This window comes from Neomonachus schauinslandi, chromosome 7 (genome assembly GCF_002201575.2).
Source record: "Neomonachus schauinslandi chromosome 7, ASM220157v2, whole genome shotgun sequence".
In the NCBI taxonomy this organism is placed as follows: domain Eukaryota; kingdom Metazoa; phylum Chordata; class Mammalia; order Carnivora; family Phocidae; genus Neomonachus; species Neomonachus schauinslandi.
In genome coordinates, this window is record NC_058409.1 from 133,616,767 (window position 1) to 133,635,231 (window position 18,465).

Consider the following 18,465-nt stretch of genomic DNA (forward strand, 5'->3'; position numbering starts at 1 on the left):
GAGAGAGGGAACACAAGCAGGGGGAGGGGGAGAGGGAGAAGCAGGCTTCCCGCTGAGCAGGGAGCCCGATGCGGGGCTCGATCCCAGGACCCTGGGATCATGACCTGAGCTGAAGGCAGACGCTTAACGACTGAGCCACCCAGGCACCCCAGTACAAAGCATTCTTGAATAAAACTATTCTCATTCATGTGTCCATAATAATGTAACCTGGTTTTGCTCAAACTGTATTAGTATTACAAAACTAATACTTGGGTAGTTGGTCTATGTAGTTCTGACCCAAAATTCTATGTTTATTTGTCTTTTCCTCTTAAGGGAGACCCAGTTTTGAAAGTTAAGGGAGAAAAATGACATTATATGGCTCAAATTAAAAGAGAACTGATTTAGTTGAAGTGCTGGTTGCAAAGATACATGGAGTTAGACTACCTGATTTGAATCTTAGCTTTGTGTCTTTTTGTGTGTTGAGCCAACTCAGTTTCTCTGTGCCTCAATTTATGCATCTGCAAAATTAGGGTGAAAATAGTAGGGTTTGCCTTATAGGGTTGTTCTGAGGATTAAAGTGGTTTTAGACATATAAAACCTTTAGAATATTGCCTGAGAAAAGTAGAAGCTTGATAATGTTTTCTATCATTATTTTGGATCCAGTTAGTTTTCTTGTATCTATGAATATAAATTAATGTAAATGGAAACAAATATTGCTATACGGGGCTCATTCGAATGTAAATGGAGAGAAATGAAGGGAAATAGACATTGTGAAATTAAATTCTCTACAGTATCCTCCAAATTTTATGATATAAATGTTAGAATTCACATTTTATGTATGAGGATTCTGACATCCAAAGAAATTTAGTAACTTATACAGTAACATCCAGGTAAGAAGTAACAGGTTTGGGGTTCTAACCCCAAATGTGTCATGCTCATGATCATGGATTTCAATTATTCCACGTTTTACATTAGAGGTAAGATTTGGTTCTGTCTGATTTATTAGAGTTATTAGATGCCTATACAAAGAAGTTAAGATAGAACATGTAGCTTTTGAAAATTAAATTTTACATTTTGAACTATTAGAATTTCCTGATGGAGGGGCACCTGAGTGGCTCAGTCGTTAAGTATCTGCCTTCGGCTCAGGTCATGATCTCAGGGTACTGGGATCGAGCCCCGCATCAGGCTTCTTGCTCTGTGGGAAGCCTGCTTCTCCCTCTCCTGTTCCCTCTGCTTGTGTTCCCTCTCTTGCTGTCTCTCTCTCTCTGTCAAATAAATAAATAAAATCTTTAAAAAAAAAGAATTTCATTATGGAGATTCCATTTATCCTATTTATCATGCTAGCATATCACTGATTAGTTTAACTAAAGAAAGCTTCTAAAATATGTAACATAATGCCTGGTATTCAGTAAGGGCTAATAATAAAAGCAATAACATGGAGAAATAGTAACAAGTAACAATAAATTAATGACTGACATCTAACTATAATAATGTATAATTATTATTTAAAATTCATCTTTTAAAATTGATTTTGAACGTAGAATAAATCATACAAATCTATCTAGTACTCTGAAAAATAACCATGTTTGAAATCAGGCATAAATTCACTTTCATTTCAAATAGAGATTTCATTACTGAAAATTTGATAAGAATATTTTATTTTCAGGGAATGTTTTGTTACCTAAAACCTGGCTTTGAGAAAAATGTTTTACAGCTTTGGAAATGTAGGGATGAAATTATTTTAACCTTCTCCCATATTTTTTCTCCCAAATCCAGGCACCACGCCAATGACCTCTCAAACTTCTCCAGGAGTACCTATTAATATGTTGTGACACTCTCCAATGATATAATGTAATCTGGGTGAGCTGAAGTTGTAAAATATGACAATCTAAAAGAAGAGTTAGGATACCCCTCATATGTAACCACACATGCAGTATTCAAGGAGAAAAAGAAAAAAGAAAGAGAACATCGGGTGAAAAGCATATTTTTTCTTTAACAGGATGTATAATATATCCTAGCACATCAGATTTTGTTGCTCCCAAGCATTAAAAATAGTCTTTGTTCTTCTTTGCTCTGCCTTGGCATACCTCGGGGGAGGTATGGGCCTTTTTGAAATGGATTTCTACTTCCTTAAATAGAAGGCAAAATACTTCCAGATGATAAATAGTTTTGGGTCTGTAACCCAGGCAGGGGAGTTCTCAACTCACTTTGGGCTGTTAAAGAAAATTCCCAACCTTGTCAAGTGGTATTCCTCCTGCTCAAATGGCAACAATCAAGCTAGGAAGAACAAATGAGTCCCCTCAGGGAGTAGAACGGAATACAATGTCAAATATTCCTGGACCTTCAGTGGTTTCAGAGAGAAATTTTGCATTACAACATTATTCAGGCAGAGTTATAGATCATCTTTGGGTCCCATCTTCTTTTGTCCATAAGCAACGCCTCCAACATAATCCAATGCTTTGTTGCTAATACAATGGCCACTGTGATGTTTCTGAGAACAGAATAAGCATGAATGGCAAATTAAGCAACTACCAAAAAGGAAATACTAAGTATTTTATAAGTACACCAAGGAGAATATAGCAAAAAGTAGTTTGTTTTGTACATAAGGAGATTATTTCAGCCAAAGAAAAGCGCGTAAAATTTTCTCATACTAGTTTTAGCTAGTTTATCTGATGGATCTTTATGTAAATAAAAGCGTTATAACATTATTTCAAATCACATGCACTAACTGTTGAGCCATCATATTAAACCATTCTGTGGGCTTTGTAATCATTCAAAAACTGATAATGAGTATTACAACTTACATGCTATTATTACACCAAAATTTGCTGAAGCATATCCTGTACAAGGAACCTTTCCCTTGCATTGAATGTGTTTATAGAGATGACAGGCAGAAGATCTTGTAACTCATGTTACAAAGATCTCTATATTAAGTAGGGCATACTTTTATGCTGCCACATTTCCTCATATGTATTTTAAGACTAAAAAGATATTCTAAGGCAGAACAGTAAAGACTTGAAACACATCTCAGGAAGTTTCTTATTTCAGCAGACAACTTCAGAATGGAGGCCAGTTCCCTGAAAAAAGATAATGATAGGTAAATAAGTAAATATTAAGATGCATGATCCTTCGGGCGCCTGGGTGGCTCAGTCGTTAAGCATTTGCCTTCCGCTCAGGTCATGATCCCAGGTTCCTGGGATCGAGTCCCACATCGGGCTCCCTCTTCAGCGGGAAGCCTGCTTCTCCCTCTCCCACTCCCCTGCTTGTGTTCCCTCTCTCGCTGTCTCTCTCTCTGTCAAATAAATAAATAAATAAATAAAATCTTTAAAAAAAAATAAAAATAATTTTGAAAAGGGGCGCCTGGCTGACTCAATCGGTAGAGAATGTGACTCTCAGTCATGGGGTTGTGAGTTTGAGCCCCACATTGGGGATAGAGATTACTTTAAAAAAAATTTTTTTTGAAGAGTTTCAAGTGATCATAAAAAATGATCATGTTATTTCATTATTGAAAGTGTTGATTTTTTATATCATGTTATATGTATATAGTCAGAGAATATTATAAATATAAAAATACACATAAATATATTTTCATATATATGCTCTTTCAGTTATATGTATTTTTTAAAGCAATTTATATAAAAATACTGAATATAACTGAAAGTGTACTGAAAGGATAAAATAAGTTATCTACAATACCCATATCAGGCTGTCATTTATTTAATATTAGAACTGATGTTGGAAAAATACCTATACTTTAAGCTAGTCATTCATGTGCCAGTTCAATCAACATTGGATAACTAATTTTAAATATTGCCTGACAATGCAGGTTATTGGAGGTGGTCTCCTGTGAGATATTGTCAAGTAATGAACTGCTCTAAAAATTCTAATCCTCTCACGAATTTTACATTAATCAACTTCATTTTCAGTTCAAAATTTTAACGTATGCTCACATATTTCTTCTGAAGCTTCAATCTCTACAAAATTCAGCTTAAATTAGAAGGAAAAGGTAAAAGTAAGGAGAAACAGCAACTGAATTTAATTTCGATGTTGGATAGAGCTGAAAACACATTTGCTTTTCTATTCTTATGTCAGTTTGAAAAGAAAACAGTTCTGATTTTAGCTAAATGAGGATTTTTGTGTTTTTTTTTTGTAACTCTACTTGGATCACATTGTAAAAACCTTCTTAGAATTTTCACTCATTTCCCACAATATTACCATGTATTCTTTTGAGCCATTGGCAAAATGGATGCAGTTTATAAAGTCTTTGCTTTTGCATTGAGCTTTTGCCTGTCTCATATCTTTAGATAAATTTAAAAGCAAAAGCAATACCCACTGTGTTGAATATTTTTAATAGTATGGGTGAAATATGTAATTTGAAATTCCTAAGTTCAAAGTACATTTATCTACAGCTTGATTTTACACTTGAAACTTCCTGTGCTTCATAAGAGTTTGTAAAAAAAAAAAAATAGGGGGGACATCTTCGTCCTGTCATTTATAGCAATTTTCCTTAGACTTGAGTGAAATATGCGGAAACTTTAAAGAAAAATCGAAATCCTGTGCCTCTTTTTGTTTTCTCACTCTTTTAATTGTAACACTTATCCAGGTATCAATTCTTTGTTATGCTCTTATACAAATATACTTGCAGAACAAATTTTGAAGTAAATACAAATTCACAAAATGAACACATTCATTTTAATAACATTAATTTGAAGGATGATGTTATTTTACCGAAGTTAAACCAGAATGTTGAGTTTAAGAACAAAGATGTAGCCACTGTTGTGTTTGTTTGTGTGTGTGTGTTTTGATTTTACTAATACTAATACACAGAGAGCCTATTTGCAAAAGGATATTTATGTAATTTAAAATATTTCAAAGCTTTTTTGTGTGTGGGTTCAAATATTAAAAAAAAATACAGAACACATTCTTACTGCAAATTTTGCAAGAATGTTGTGCTTATATGCAAATTTTGAAGCATAACCTAAATGACTATGGACACTAAAAGCTTAACATATTTTATTTGGCTGGTTTGTTGACTGGAAGGAGCTTTTAAATGTAAAAATGTGGACTCTGAAATCAGATGACCCTACCCAAATGAGTAGGAATAGGTTAAAATATTTTAGATCAGCATCTGAATAAAACATAGCATTTATAAGTCTATATATGCTATATAATTTAAATATAGTGTGTATTTATATTATTTATAAAATATATATTTGTAAGAATATACATATTCTTAGAGAATCATATATAATGTAATATTTATATTATATATATACATTATTGGATACTTCATGGATTTCGAAGACTATGGTCATCTTCTTTTAATTCTTGGACTCCAGGGGCACCTGGGTGGCTCAGTCAGTTAAGCGTCTGCCTTCGGCTCAGGCATGATCCTGGGGTCCTGGGATCAAGCCCTTCATCAGGCTCCTTGCTCAGTAGGCAGCCTGCTTCTCTCTCTCCCTCCGCTGCTTCCCCTGCTTGTTCTCTCTTTCTCTGTCAAATAAATAAATAAAATCTTTAAAAAATAATTCTTGGACTCCAGTTTGAAAAACAGTGACCTACAGTATCACAGTGATAATTTATCTTCTGTTTGGTCCTCTCCCCTGTGTTATTTATGTGTATCTTATTACATGCTATAATATAATGAATTATAAATGTGTTGAAGAAATTAGCAGAAGTTCAAAACTCTTCTATATTACAAGATTTCAAATATACAGAATGAATGAGAGCAAGTCATTTGTCTGTGAATCTGAAAGGATAATTGGTGATTCTATCCAACATTTGGCTGAGTAATACTGAATAACTCATTGAAGGACAGCCTGTTAAAGTGAAATACTCTACTACACATATCTGAAACCATCTGGTGTGCCAAAACTATCCTCTCCTTTCAAACAAAAAGGTTCAATGTTTTCTGAGTTCTTTTACCTTCTCTCTCACTGAATTCAGGTCACTGGTTTTTTTTATTCAGGATATTCAGGAGGGTTTCTGATTTGGCATTGATGAGCTCATTTATGTTTATTACAACAATTACTTAAAGTGAAACAAATATACTTAAGATTAATGCATTTCGTTTTATGAAAATTTTATCCCCAAAAGTGTATAAAATAAATAAATACAGATATTCAAATTAGTTGTATTTATGCATGCTCATGTATTTGAGGACTGTACTTAGACAATCTCTGTATTACATTGAGAAATAAGATGGGTTGACAAAAGGACAAATGGAAGGGTAGATATGTGATCTATATATGAGATGAGTCAAATACAGTTGATCCTTGAATAACATGGGTTTAAACTTCATGGAGGTTAAATCTCACTTTTATGCATTGTTTTCATAAATACATAAACTTATGGTATCAATAAATACAATACAATTACTGTAAATGTGTTTTCTCCCACTTATGTTTACTTAATAACATTTTCTTTTATCTAGCTCACTTTATTGTAAGAATACAGTATATAAGGGGAGCCCGGGTTCTCAGTCAGTTGAGTGTCCAACTCTTGGTTTCGGCTTATGTCATGATCTCAGGGTCCTGGGACTGAGCCCTGCCTTGAGCTCACCCCTCAGCACGGAGTCAGCTTGGGATTCTCTCCCTCTCCCCACCCTCTTCTGCCCCTCTCCTCTCTCATGCCCACTCTCTTTCTCTAAGATAAATAGATAAATAAAATCTTAAAAGAAAGAATACAGGATATGATACATATAACATACAAAATACGTGTTAATTGACTTATTGTTTATATCATTGGTAAGGCTTCCAGTCAACAGCTATTTGTAGTTAAGTTTTGTTAGAGTTAAAAGATATACACAGATTTTCAACTGCACAGGGGTCAACAACGCTAACCACTGCATTGTTCAAAGCTCAACTGTCGATTAAAAGGTAAATGATAGAATCTCTGGGATATATATGTATATATAAATGCTGACTATGCATTTTTCTACTTTTTTGTGTCTTTAAAATGTTTATAATCAAAAAGTTAGTAAAAAAAAAAAAGAAAAGAACAAGAAAGAAAAACAATGAAAAAGGAACCATAAGATTTTTCTTTAACTTTTCTGATAAAAAATTATACTGCAAGTATTTTTAATATGGGACCATCCCTTTAATGGTGCTCTCTGTCTCTCTGTCTCTTTCTCTCTCCCCCTAAAAGCTGCATTCTGACTTAGATAAAGGAGAGGGCACTGTTAAATACACCCTCTCAGGAGATGGCGCTGGCACCGTTTTCACCATTGATGAAACTACGGGGGACATTCATGCAATAAGGAGCCTGGATAGAGAAGAAAAACCTTTCTACACACTCCGTGCTCAGGCTGTGGACATAGAAACCAGGAAGCCCCTGGAGCCTGAATCGGAATTCATCATCAAAGTACAGGATATTAATGACAATGAGCCAAAGTTTTTGGACGGACCCTACGTTGCTAGTGTCCCAGAAATGTCTCCTGTGGGTGAGTAGGCAAATCAAAGTTTTGTCAGGTGCTATGGGGCCTTTTCAACATTTATTTTTTGCAGGTTGATGTAAACATCTTATCTGTAAGCCAGATCATTCTTCCACTACAGAAGACACATTATTTTCATTGTTTTGTCCTTTCTGCTCCATTTTAAATATACAAATAGATACATACATATCTAGGATATATAACATTTGTTACTATTTTCCAGTCTTTGCATTTACCTGAACGCAGAGAATTCCTTTGTAAATAAGTACAAAACTCAATTTGTACTAAAATTCATTGTCATTACAATTCCAGGTGACTACATAGAGCTAAAGGTAACTACCATACCCACAAATACCAGATAGTAATTCTTGGCTCAAAGTAAATCATCCAAAGCATGTATCGCATACAAGTCTGGAAGTGGTCCAGAAAGGAGTGTGTTGAATCCTTTGTAGCTATAGATAGAGATTCCTGAAGGATGATATTGTTTTCTTTTCTTTTTTTTTTTTTAAGATTTTATTTATTTGCGAGAGAGACAATGAGAGACAGAGAGCATGAGAAGGAGGAGGGTCAGAGGGAGAAGCAGACTCCCCGCCGAGCAGGGAGCCCGATGCGGGACTCGATCCCGGGACTCCAGGATCATGACCTGAGCCGAAGGCAGTCGCTTAACCAACTGAGCCACCCAGGCGCCCCCCACCTTTTATTTTTTTTAAGATTTTATTTATTTATTTAACACAGAGATAGTGAGAGCAGGAACACAAGCAGGGGGAGTGTGAGAGGGAGAAGCAGGCTTCCCGAGGAGCAGGGAGCCCGACGCGGGGCTCGATCCCAGGACCCGGGGATCACGACCTGAGCCGAAGGCAGACGCTTAATGACTGAGCCACCCAGGCGCCCCTTGTTTTCTTTTTGATTACAAGTAAGCCATACTAGTTATGCCATGGAATCAGGAGGCAAATATTATTGCGAACACGTTATTAGAATAAATTTACAATTAGCAATAATGTCACTACCGTTCTTAAAACTGAAATTTGATATAAATGCACACGTCAATATCAACCTAAATTTAAAAGTTCTGTGATACGTATTTTGAAGTCAATGAATTAAAGATAGCTTTCATGACAATTTTAAATAACTTTTATTCCAAAGTCACCACTGCCAAAGCCTTATTCTACTTCAAAGTAACTTCTGGTGTCTAGCACATTTGTAAGATAAAGCTACCCATCACTCGGAGGTTACAACTTGAAACTCATATTGTGAGCCATTGCTAATTTTCCTATCTGACATTCCTCAGAGAGCATCTGCTGACTCTACACCCATCCCAGACATGCATAAACTATACTGAGGGCAGGATCAGGTTAGTGGCTTTAAGAGTTGCACATGGAATAACCCTAAGTTCACTTGAAATGGTCTTTGTGACCTTACCAGGTATTCAGAGATCATATTCTCTCCATGACCTGAGAAATCAGCTCAGAGTAGTTTGCTTAGATTTTAAACATTAGTGTAGAGACACAGGGCTGCTAATCTGTTATTCAATTCTTCCTACATTTTTTGAGCTGCTTTTTTTTACATGGTGCTGATTGCTAGAGATTTAGAAGTACAATGGGAAAGAAGTATATCTTATTAAAAAGTAGCCCCTGAAAATGGGGAGAGCTAGTTTGTTAATTGTGCCTTGATTTTACTGGGAGAGAAAAATGAAGGTACTGTTTTGAGAGAAAGTAAGGCTTTTAAGAAGACAAGGCTCCTTTGTACCCAAATGGTTCAATCCAGGGCTTGCTTCATGTAAATTGGAATATTTACATGAATTTATGACCCTCAGTGACTATTACAGAAACAACATCCTTAAAGCAGACATAAACATCTCTCCACATTATTAGAAAATTCTGTCTTATTAGATAAATAATTAGGTCTTTTGTTGTGCCAATTTGGATAAAGGGAAGGACTGCAGAGTCTGAACCCTTATAAAAAGGAGTTCACAGCTAGCGCCTGAAGAGAGAAATAAATCTGGAAAATCAGGGTAGATAAGTGAGGAAACAAAGTGATCCCAGCTTTTGCAGTATTGGGGTGAGACATAATTTGCTGTAATGTCTTGAGGTATCAGAAAGATCTAGAGAAGAATGAGTTCTTTAAATGTTTTGCCATATGGTATTACTGAAATTTCTCATCAGTTATTCAAGAGACTCCACTAAATACTTAAACTGATTTTCAACACACCCTTCCTGCTTTTTTTTTTTTTTAATAATAATAAAGGAGTATTTCTTTTGAACGTGATACCACATTGCATGCTATGGGTTCACCCAGGTATTATTGGACTACCTTTACATAATATCCTTTTTTTCAAATATATCCTAAAAAATATAAACGCCACTTATGAATTAAATATTAGAAATTAAATATCTGCCACCTACTACATTTGCCATTCCCCACAATCCTGCCTCTACACAGAACCAAAAACACAGGATACCCAGTTAGGCTTGTGGCATGTGTTGTGTCTGGTTTTACAACGAAAAACTACCGTGCATCCATCCAGGCATCATATTTATGTCCCTAAGCTCCTGAGCTCCATTCCCAAGCACACCCTCTTTACCATATGGAAATGGTCCCTGCTGGCAATCACTTAGTCCAACGATTACTCCTGTCTATCTTCTTCTCCCGCATCCCTTCTAAGCACTTCCTGCCTCTGTGTCATTTTCTTTGGAATATCAAAGTTACTTTTGGTGAAGACCAGATGGAGTTCACCATGGTGTATTAGACCATCTAGCTACTGTCACAGCACATCTCGCTGTCAGTTTTATAGATCTGTGTTCGACCGTTCTCTAGGAAATAACTGCCCCTTCCCAATAATTGACAGTGTTATTGACAGTGATGGAGAAGAAGCAGCCAATTTACAAATACATGGTTTAAAATAGCTTACTTTGTAATACAAAAACAAAAACAAAACAAAACAAGAAATATTGGGACATCAAAACAATTTCTTATGCAAATGTCAAGTTAGCAATAATAGACTGTGTGTCCGAAAATGTGATAAACGATTAAGCATGGAACGGATGTTGAGCAAGGTCGGTAGAGATTTCAGAGGAAAATCAACATTTAAGACTTAGCAGACTATGGAATATATTTTGTTCCAAAAATTTGAAGAAAATTCTAGTGAATCTATGAATTGTTTAAGAGAAAGGTCACTTTGTTACTAACTTGTGCTGCATGCAATATGCCATGGAAGTAATATTCACAGGTAAGGTGCTTTTACCCCGACCCGAGGAAATTACTTAATGATCCAGATATTCTCCAACTTAGACTTTCTCCTTGGGGACAAATTTGGACGTTATGAATGTGGTCTTAATTCTTTAAGATCACTACAGTAACAATGAATTACAATAACGATCTTCTTTAATACCGGTGGTTATGCATGGGTATGGCATGCAGTTGCAGTAACTTTTCCTAGAGAGCTGACAGGTGTAACACCTTTAAACCCTTATTCATACTTGTTTTATCTTCCTCTGCCTGAACTAAGCCAGTTTGAGGCAGCTGATTGGGTTATTCATAACTAGGTCTCTATGACACGTTTTATAAATGCCAATTGTGAATCATAATTTTTGTGGTAAGACCTACCATTTCCAGAGCAATAGTTAGGGGCCAGGTGATCCACCTCAAGATTTGTATTCCCTGTTTTATTATTTAACCACTACAATAATTTTATGCAGTATTGTTTACTATCTGATCTTCATTTTTATATGAAAACTGAACTCTAATTCCAGAAAGTAGGTATGACTCCCAGTCTCTTTAGAACAAAGTTAATTGCAACCAGCTATACCCTTTAGTGGCTTCTAAAATGTCTTTGGGCCTTAAATTTAGCTTTCAATCTCAGATGAGCTGGTTAAGACCTCGAAATGCTTACTTTTATTTTATTTTATTTTATTATAAACCTGAGAATGGGAAATCCTATTTAAAATAAAATCTGAGGACTAGGTATCTCTTATTCACTGACTTAAAAGAAAAAAAAAATAGTATAAGTGTAAATAAAATAATACACACCTAAAGAGAATTACACTGCTGGCTATTAAAAACTTAATATGCACCCCCTTATTTTTTTTTTCCATGAACTCTATTTTGTTTTATATGAAGTTTGGGGAAAAGTGTTAAGATGAAATTTTTGGTGGAGTTTTTTGAAGGTTTTTAAACAGAGAATATTTTCTACATGGCCATACATAAATAGTCCAACTCCACGAAGGAAATAGTGAAAATGATGACTATACCTAACATTATTACACCATTATTATAATTTAGAAACTTATACGAATTTCCAAACATCCTTGCTTTCACGGAAGTGCCATAGGGCATATAGGGAGACAGATCAAGAAATTGCAAAGCAGATACATTATCTTACCATATGAGCTACCCATGGCCACAGAGAACAGCTTAAGTGGTATAGTAGGAACAGTCTCATTGGTCTCTGTCTGTGCCCTATAGGCAGAATTTTTGCCAGGAAGCTGGAGACAGAATGTTAGCTGTTTTCTACAAATAAAGATATTCTCTATGTATAACCAAAATGCGATTACTAAAATCAGGAAATTAACATTAATCCGTTATTGGGATCTAACTTTTAGACCCCATTCATGCTTTATCAGTTGTTTCCATAATATCTTACTAACACAATTTTCCAGGTGAAAATCACATGGTGCACTTAAATGCCATATCTCTTTAGTTTCCTTCAATCTGGAGTAATTCCTTACTTTTTCTTGATTTTGTGACAGGTTTGAGGATCCTTGGCCGGTGATTATTTAGAATGTCCTTCATACTGGGTTTGCCTGATGTTTCCTCATGTACAACTTCAGGATATGCTTCTTTGTTAGGTACATCACAGACATGATGCTGTAATCTTGTTGAGTCTTCTCAGGTAGAACAGGGTTTTGATTTGTCCCAATAGTAATAATGCTAATCTTTATTACTTGACCAGCATTGTGTATTGTTGCTGTACAAGACATTAGCCAAATCCTAGCAGTATAACACAACAAACATTTATTATCTTACAGGATCATGGATACCCAAGAGTGGCTTGGGTGGGTACCTTTGGCTCAAGGTCACCCAAAAGGTTGTATCCAAGCTGTTGGCTGGGGCTATGGTCTGATCTAAAGTCTTAACTGGGAGGAGGTAGGGATTTGCTTCCAAGCTTACTCCTGTGGTGATTGGTAGACCTCAGTCTCTTGCTACGTAGACCTTTCTGTAGGGCTACCTCACAGCATGGCAGCTGCCTGGCCCCAGGAAGACCTATCTAAGAGATAGCCAGAGAGAAGAACATCTCTGATCAAAGCCACAGTCTGTATTTATAACCAATATTTAAAGTGACATCCTCTGATTTCTGCCATATTCCAACTGTTATAAGTAAGTCCAGTCCACATTCAGGAAATGGGATTACCCAAGAGAATGAATACAAGGTAGCTAAGATCATTGAGGGCCTTCTACCAGTTTACCCTCTGGACCCCAATCATTCATGTTGCTCTGTCATGCAATATATACTCAACCCCTTTGTAGGACCCCAAATTCTTTTTCCCTCATTGCATGAGACCAAAGTCCAGAAACTCATCATACAAATCAAATGCAAAAGCAAATGAGATTCCTTAGATTTATTTCCTCTTGATCTCCAGACATGTGATGCTAAAGAAACCAGTTGCTTACTAACCCCACCACAACACCTAACACAGAGTGGTGAGAGAGGAATGAGAAAACTCCTGTAGACATTTGTGTTTAAAAAAAGAGGGAAAATGCACTAAATAAAGGAGTTACTGGTCCATCGCATTCCTGAAATCTAGCTGGTAAATACTAACAGCCTTTGATTAGGCTCAAGGCTGAGAATATTTGCCCATGGCTCTCAGTTATACCGCCTGGGCTCTTGGTTCTACCTTCTGAGTTATCCTTCATTTTTCTGTGCAGTGCAGCACGTACTTGTCTCTAAGCAGCACTCTTGGTTGGCTTCCTGCCAGTAGAATTCAAAGGATTCAAAGGCCTATTCTCACTGTACAATCTCCGACTCTCTTTCTTCAGTTCACACTTTTGATGTTTCTACATATAGAACTCTTTATTTTGTCAGTACTATGGGTATCCCATGAATCTTTTGGGGGTTCATTGAATTAGACAAAAAATCCCTTCAAGATAAATCCTGTCTACGTTGGACCCTATGGAGGTGCCTGAGTGACAAAGTCTTTCCATGAATTAGAACCCTTATTGTTTGCTAGAAAGGATCTTTGAGTCATACTTACCCATTTATCTCTTAAGAGAGAAATTTGTCTGACTAGACAGCAAGCCAATGGACTATCCTTGATCTTTCTAAGATCTTAATAAAACATTTTACTGTCACCGCCATGGCTTTATCTTTTGACCATGCTTTCCCGTGTGACCTGGATTTGATTTTGGCCTAGAAACCATTTCTTAATTTTAGCATCACTTGCCATCTGGAAAGACTAGTAATCTTTAAAACCAGTGAGACATGGATCCTTTTGTTCAAAAGTCCCTGGGTCCTTTTTCTACCGTTCAAATAAATGCAGGCAAAAGTTTTGATAAATTTTCTGTCACTGCATAACAGTGATCTTCTAGTTACCCGTAAGATATTCTCAGTTTCCTGCAAGTCCTCATGTGCAGCACCTTCCAAGTCCAACATGCAATAAAGAGTGTGTTCAATGCCTTTTATACTGACATCCTCCTCAAAGCCCACACTGCCTGACTGCAAAAACATTACCACCTTTTACGTGTTTGTTATAGCAGCACCCCACTACCAGGTACGAAGTTGCTATTATCTACGACTATATAACAGATTACTATAGGATTTAGAGGCTTAAGACTGCAAGTATGTATTATCTCTTGATTTATCTGGATCATGACTTTGGGCTCAACTTAGCTGGGTGTCTCTGCATTAAAGTCTCTTGTGGATTTAGAGTCAAGCTGGCAATAAAAAATGTTGTTTCATCTGAAGATTCCCCTGTGTGGGGAGTATACTTCCAAGCCCAGTCATGTGGTTGTTGTCTTGGAGTTGATATCCTGTTACTTCTGCTATATTTTATTTGTTGGGATCAATTTGATAAGTCCATTTTACTCTCCAGGGAAAGGAATTAGCCAAAGGTGTGAATATTGGAGACAGGCATAATTGAGGTCCATCTTAAATGTTGTCTACATTAGACAATGATTCCACTATAAAGTTATTCTTTATCGCTTTATAATTATTACATATTTTGTCAAAAGGTTTTTTTTTTTTCTTCTTTTGGTCAAAAGTTATTTTGAAACTAGGGAAATAAGCTGGGCCACATCACACTTTCAAATTATCCATCTATTAGTTAATGTCAGTGTGGTCTCAAGGTGTCTTATTGTATTGAATTGGTTCTAATGTATTACAGCACCATTATTGATTTCAATATTGAAACAATTTCAGTTTTAGTCTGAAATGTAAAATATAAGTAAAGATACTTTAAGCTGATTTTTGTGTTATTTCAACATTACCTCTTAATTATTTGAATACTCCTTTACTTTCTGGCCCCAAAATATATTTGGGACTTGTCTTGCATTTTTCCTTCCTCAACTCTGGGAGAAACTATTTCTCCAAGGAGCTCTCTCCCCACCCTCATAGAGAATAATATTTAGAAGCCAAACTCTGGTTGTTATGTGTGTCCTTTGCTATTGGAAATTCATTGCTCCTAGGCCCTGTCAGTGGGCACAGCTAAAGAATATCTATCTATCATCTATCTATCTATCTACCTATATCTATCTATCTATCTATCTATCTATCTATCTATCTATCTATCTATTTATCTATCTATCATCTATTTATATACACATATACATATAATATTTATTTCTGTATCATTTTTTTAAAAAAGATTTTATTTATTTATTTGAGAGAGAGAATGAGAGAGCACGAGTGGGAGAGGGGCAAAGGGGGAAGCAGATTCCTTGATGAGCAGAGAGCCTGATGTGGGGCTTGATCCCAGGACCCCGGGATCATGACTTGAGCCGAAGGCAGATGTTTAACCGACTGAGCCACCCAGGTGCCCCTATTTCTGAATCATTCTAAATATATTGAAAACCTTGATTTCACACCAATATCTCCTACTCTAATCTAACCCCACTATTTATTCTAGTTTCTTTAACCCTTATATAATTTACAACTCTCTTTTCCAAGAGTGAGAACGCTAGCTGTTGTTATCCGTAATATATTTTGTTATTTGATCAAGCCCCCGTATGCAACCAATCTTTCACTGCCACTCACTCTCCAGACACCTTGCAGATGCCCCGATGACTCCAATCCATCTTTGAAAATCTGCACTGTTTCCATTATCTTCTCTATCCCACTGTGCAGGTTTTGTGCACCTCACTGGGACTCTGAATCCCCACACTAGGCCATATTTCCCATATATAACATGCCTTCCTCATCCCACCTGAACTCAGTGTGGACACCTTTCTCACTGGGCTCAGGCATCAAGACCTTGTTCTGGTCTATTACAGCTCCTGTCCAATCCCTCCACCCCTATAACCCTGGCAGCACAAAAGCCTACCTTTGCCCACCCTAGCTAGGCTTTGGGACTAAATTATTCTAGAAGATAAGCAAAGAGCAAGGGCTCTCTTTGATTCTTAAAGGAACTTTACGTGTTTTTGGAAGCGATAATCTCTGGGTTGTATTTTCCATATGCATTAAAGTGTTTAAATCAGCAGTCCTTCATTTGACTTGAATTTCCTTCATAATTTGTTGAGCTGAGTCCAAATTTTGATATGAGAAGCCAAAGATGACCTAGGAAGTTGTTGATAAGGGCCATTTTTGCCAAAATATTTGTTTTTGAAATTTCTTTTCCACATTGGGAAGTAGCTTTTCTATTATCACATTTTATGTATGTACACACACACACACCTACATATATACAACAGAACTCTGTTGTAACATGTTCAATTGCGGTATGTGGGTATTAAACTTAAGAGTCCAAATCCCTGCTCGACTATTTCCTAGGTGTGAGTATTTGCCTAGGTTATTTGTCCTCATTGTGCTTTAGTTTCATTACCTGCAAATGAGGAATAAAAATACCTAATTCCCAGAGTTACTGCAAGCAGTAAAAGAGAAAATTTATGTGTAACACTTACCACAATGCCTGGATAAATGCGATCAATAACTGGGGATGGATCCTATTAATAATTTGATGAACATTCTCAGGAAACTGGTAAGAGAATGCCTAACTTATAGAGGTCCTAGCTAATTATCCTTCTCCTTTTTTTTTTTTTTTTCCATATAGTCTCTCCCTCTGACACATGAGCTCAATATTTATGATTGTTTTTACTACAAGCTCTACCTAGTCTCTTTAAAAACCTAATAGTCTTTCTATCCCCATTTACATTTTCTTAGGTGTAGAGTACTCTTCCATCTTGATTTGTGGCGACAAGCTGTTGGTTTGTAAGAAACTCCAATTATCAGATTACACTTTCGCTTTCCAATCTGCTGGGTGGCTTTCACACATTTGATGGGATTGAGCAAGGTCTGGTGATCCCTCTGGTGCAGCAGCAAAGTGTCCACAGCACACAGCGTGGCAGAGCTATTTTCAGGGCCATAGGATGTTATGACTGTGTGTTCGGGGAGCATTTTATTCCTCCGTTTGATTCCTATGTTTTTATTAGTGATACAGTTGCAAAGGTAATACGATTGACAGTTTTTGTGTGGCCTTGAGAGAAGTGTATGAATTGTTCCAGCAGCAGCACAGTGACTCCCTAAACATAAACCATGCTGCATTGATAGTTACTTTAGCAGCCACTGATCAGCAATAAATGTTAAAAATTAAAAAGAAGCTCCTTTTTTTCCTAACCACCAAATGACTCTAAGCATTAAATATATGTGAGCAGGAGTTGATGCTTGGCCACTGAGTGGTTCAAAACATTAAACATATTTTTAAAGTATTACTCTTTCCCCAGCCTCCAAGTGGTTGTAAACATTAAATATGTTTTATAAAAACTGCTTTGCCAGCTACTGGCAGGATAGCTATGAACATCATTTTTCTTTAAAGTTGCCTTCCAGCTGCAAGACTTTTTTTTTTTTTATTTGCTCTAATCTATTTATTTTTTTGTACACAAAAGCCAGCAAGAGGGAACCTTGGCCCAACTGTCTCTTGCCTTGTAAGTGATCATGGGAGCACAGTTGTACCTATAAAAAACCATGCAAGCATTAGGAGTTCTCAGAGGTTCAATTGCTTGTGCTGGGGATTCCACATAGATGTCAGCTACATTTCCCAAAATCATTTTTGTTTCTGTTTTCCATTGTGCAATGCATGGAGGTATGAAGATGGGTAGGATCTAAGCTTAGTATTTAGGAAAATAACTTCAAGCAGCCAGACGCAAATGGATTATGCCCATTGATCAAGGTGAAAATATCCCATTGAGAAAACAGGCTCCAAGACAGGCAAAACGGCAGGGCTAGTAAGTGAATGCGATCTTTAACCCAAACATGAGGAAAGATTGAAATCTCTGTCTGGAAATACCTCAGTGTGACAACTGCATGCAATTCCGACAGTGGAGGGCATGTCCCTATATGAAAGTCTATCCAGGAATTAGCCCAGAAAATTTGTTTATTTGAACCACATTCACAATGAAAACAAAGTGTGGCACTTGAGTCAATTGAAAACACGAATCCACTCTGTCACTCCAGGCATAGCAATTCATCATCAAGCCAAATATATTACCCAGTAAAGCTTTTATTTCGACCAGGTCCAAGTGTTTTCCAAATCATATAAAATTGTCTTTTGCCAAATGTTTTATTCTAGGTATATGTAGAACAGATTTCAATATCTATGGAATACCCATTATGTACCAGGCACTTTTAGGTACTGAGGTTGCAACAGTGAGAAAAACAGACACAACTCCTGCCCTCAGAAAGTTTCATTCCAGAGATCTAGTGCAGAGGCAGGCAACTATGTTCCGTTTCAGTGGAAAACAGTCACACTTCATTTACATATCGTCTGTGCCTTTTCACACTATGGTGGCAGTGTTGACAAAAAAACTGTATGACCAGCAAAGACTAAAATATTTACTATCTGGTCCCTTAC

The 18,465-nt window shown here is 36.5% G+C and overlaps 1 protein-coding gene across 2 annotated transcripts in view; it reads left to right on the forward strand.

Moving 5' to 3' along the window:
* CDH12 (cadherin 12) overlaps window positions 1–18,465 on the forward strand; it is a 252,200-nt gene that overhangs the window by 58,018 nt on the left and 175,717 nt on the right. For both annotated transcript variants that reach the window (XM_021695843.1, XM_021695846.1), the window contains exon 2: window positions 7,126–7,420. In XM_021695843.1, the coding sequence (XP_021551518.1) occupies window positions 7,126–7,420 (295 nt within the window). The remainder of the gene's footprint in view (window positions 1–7,125; window positions 7,421–18,465) is intronic.